Genomic DNA, 2,500 nt, shown 5'->3' with positions numbered 1-2,500 from the left:
CAAATTAATGTACTGTCACTTGATATAACAATAAACTAATAAGAGTTGTTAAAGAGTCTGTGAAATCTCCAGCATGGATTTAGATAAGTACAGTAAATAACCAGCTACAAAGACAATGTATTATTTCACCTCAAACAAACTGCTAATCGTTCCGTTGGTTTTATGGCCTTTCTCCAGTGGGTGTCTTGTTTCTTCAGTTGAGTCTCCCATTTTACTGAACAATATCCTGAAGCAGTTTTTGGACATTCTAAAGTACTGGAAAAATTTTGTTTCATCATCAGGTAATTCTTTGAACAGAGTCACAAACTCTCCTTCAGTGACTCTTTTCTGCCAAGCTTCATGTACCCACTTTCTCTTCATTTTTTGTTCTGCCTCTTCCTCTTCATCAAAGATTATGGCAATCATTGCCAACTCCACGTTCAAAAACTTCGCTATCCTGGAAAACACTGATTTCACGCTGTACGGCATCACCACGGAAGTGTGTGCATAGACGTCACGGAAACAACACGGATGTCACTGACACTAACCGGACACGGCACTGATATGTCACTGATGTGTGTGAATCGACCTTTATTGTTTAATAATAGTTTTTAGTGTCAAGATACCTACGGTATCTGTTTGTGTAGATGCTTCATGAATAGAATAGATGGCTCTACAGGCCCCGTATTTCTTGCTGTTACATAATTACTTATTAACAGTCTAAATGTTCCTCAGAGTATAGTTCGCTAAATTTACTTAAACTTACTTAATTAAACTTAAATTGACTCATCAGTCTGGACCCTGACAGTAGGGAAGGGCATGAAGTATATCAGGGAAATAGGAATTGGGGCGTATTTCGTACATAAAACCACAACCCAATTACCTCCCTAATCGTCAAGGGTTTCTGGTCCACAGCTCTTTGGTACAAGGGGTATGTTTGATTTCTTGGGGAGTGAGAGGATGGTGGTCCTTGTGGTAAGTGGCAGGGAGTGCTACTTACTGTAACCCCCCTTCCCCGGCTAGGGCTAAGTCCAGAACCAGCTAAGGTTAAGTAGGTCATTGGGTTAAGATTTTAAAGACAAAATATGCCCCCAGTTCATCTTTGACCCTTGTAGTTTCCTTGATACACTTCATGCCCTCCCCTACTATCAAGGGTCCAGATTGTGGGAAAAGGGAGGGGGATTGCCGGTAACGTCGACTATATATGGGTAGTAGAGGTTGAGAGGAATCCATCGATACCACCCTCATGGTATTTAGTAATGCCGTGCAATTGGAAAAATTTTAGTTCCTAACTTTTATCACTTATCTACTGTGGACAGAAATATATCAAGTTTCATATATATGACACACTTGCCACACTTAGACCATACTCGGAAGCCATAAAGTGTACCATATCCTTATTCTCAAGTGTACATTCAGTATTCATCCAAAATATCAGTGTGGACATACCACACTTTCCAGTCTGGACGCTTACAACCGAAACCTTCCACTAACACCTTTTCCAGATGTTCTCATTTATGTTGTACTAATACCTCAACTACTCAAAGCAACTTATAAACAGACAGTTTATCACACTCCCAGAATTTTGTTGCCCTTTATATATGCAGACAGAAAGGATTTGTGTGTGTGTGTGTGTGTGTTTTTTTTTTTTTGTCAAAGCACTTCAAGACAATATGAGGCTCTATGAATGAAATATCTCGATATGCTTATGTGTTAAAATTTAAGGATCCGTTTGCTGTTATTTGTATTCACTGATAAAGTTTGATATATTCTTGAAATATTAATACATAGTATATGATACTTCAAGCTAATTTACACACTAATTCTGAAATGGTTCCTCCGAAGTAATATTAACATAAATATCTATTACAGATTGCTACAAGGTGCTTCCCTGTAGCTCAACGGTCTCTCTCTACTACAGCAAGCAGATGTAAAGTATCGTTTGAACCACCATATTTGGATGTGAGTATTTATTCATTCATTGACCATGTGAAAGTTGGGATATATGTGAAATTAACTTTTATTTATGGTATATGATTGTTTATGCATATACAAATGTTTAGATATTTGTATTTAGATGTAAATATGTGTATATATTTATATGTGTGTGCATGCATCCTAGCGTGTATGTCTTTGTATGTACATTTATTGGGTGCACACTCTTATGCATAAGTGTATCCTTATATCTCTAAATTCACACTACCCTTGTACGACAGGCTGGGGGCCCAGACATACCAGAGTTTCCCCTTCTGAATGTTCAGATGGAGGGCTATGACTTCACAGTCCTCGAGCATTATGGAAAGTGGGTCCATAGAACAGCTCTTAACATGGGCATTGAAGTTGAGGATAGGTGAGTTGTATTTTAATCTATTTGTGATAATTTCTCCTTCTCTTATCAACTTTGATTATTGGATAGTGAGGAGATCTACGGGTAAATTCTGTCTTCATGTTTTCTATGGCTGAAGTAAAAGGAATCCAGTAAATTTTTTAGAATCATCTTTTATATTGGATGGAAAGAAAT

At 37.7% G+C, this 2,500-nt stretch overlaps 2 protein-coding genes and 1 pseudogene across 3 annotated transcripts in view; 2 read left to right on the top strand and 1 right to left on the bottom strand.

The window, feature by feature from the left end:
• The window catches only part of LOC147467374 (uncharacterized), a 2,184-nt pseudogene extending 2,136 nt beyond the window's left edge, over window positions 1–48 (top strand). The window contains exon 2 of the transcript XR_015190600.1: window positions 1–48. This exon is cut by the window's left edge and continues 841 nt beyond it. The product of XR_015190600.1 is annotated as an uncharacterized LOC147467374 (transcript).
• LOC147467373 (uncharacterized) overlaps window positions 1–1,858 on the bottom strand; it is a 1,922-nt gene extending 64 nt beyond the window's left edge. Inside the window, exon 1 of the mRNA XM_086531739.1 lies at window positions 1–1,858. This exon is cut by the window's left edge and continues 64 nt beyond it. Coding sequence (XP_086387865.1) covers window positions 121–468 — 348 coding nt within the window. The 5' untranslated portion in view covers window positions 469–1,858 and the 3' untranslated portion in view covers window positions 1–120.
• The window catches only part of mRpL48 (mitochondrial ribosomal protein L48), a 5,642-nt gene that overhangs the window by 167 nt on the left and 2,975 nt on the right, over window positions 1–2,500 (top strand). The window contains exons 2-3 of the mRNA XM_086531738.1: window positions 1,852–1,941; window positions 2,196–2,329. Coding sequence (XP_086387864.1) covers window positions 2,241–2,329 — 89 coding nt within the window. The 5' untranslated portion in view covers window positions 1,852–1,941; window positions 2,196–2,240. The remainder of the gene's footprint in view (window positions 1–1,851; window positions 1,942–2,195; window positions 2,330–2,500) is intronic.

The sequence above is a fragment of the Penaeus japonicus genome, unplaced genomic scaffold, assembly GCF_977035675.1.
Source record: "Penaeus japonicus unplaced genomic scaffold, GWHDUDI00000001_assembly GWHDUDI00000036, whole genome shotgun sequence".
Classification (NCBI taxonomy): domain Eukaryota; kingdom Metazoa; phylum Arthropoda; class Malacostraca; order Decapoda; family Penaeidae; genus Penaeus; species Penaeus japonicus.
Note: the sequence above shows the minus strand (reverse complement) of the source record. Positions and strands in the feature narration are given on the sequence as shown.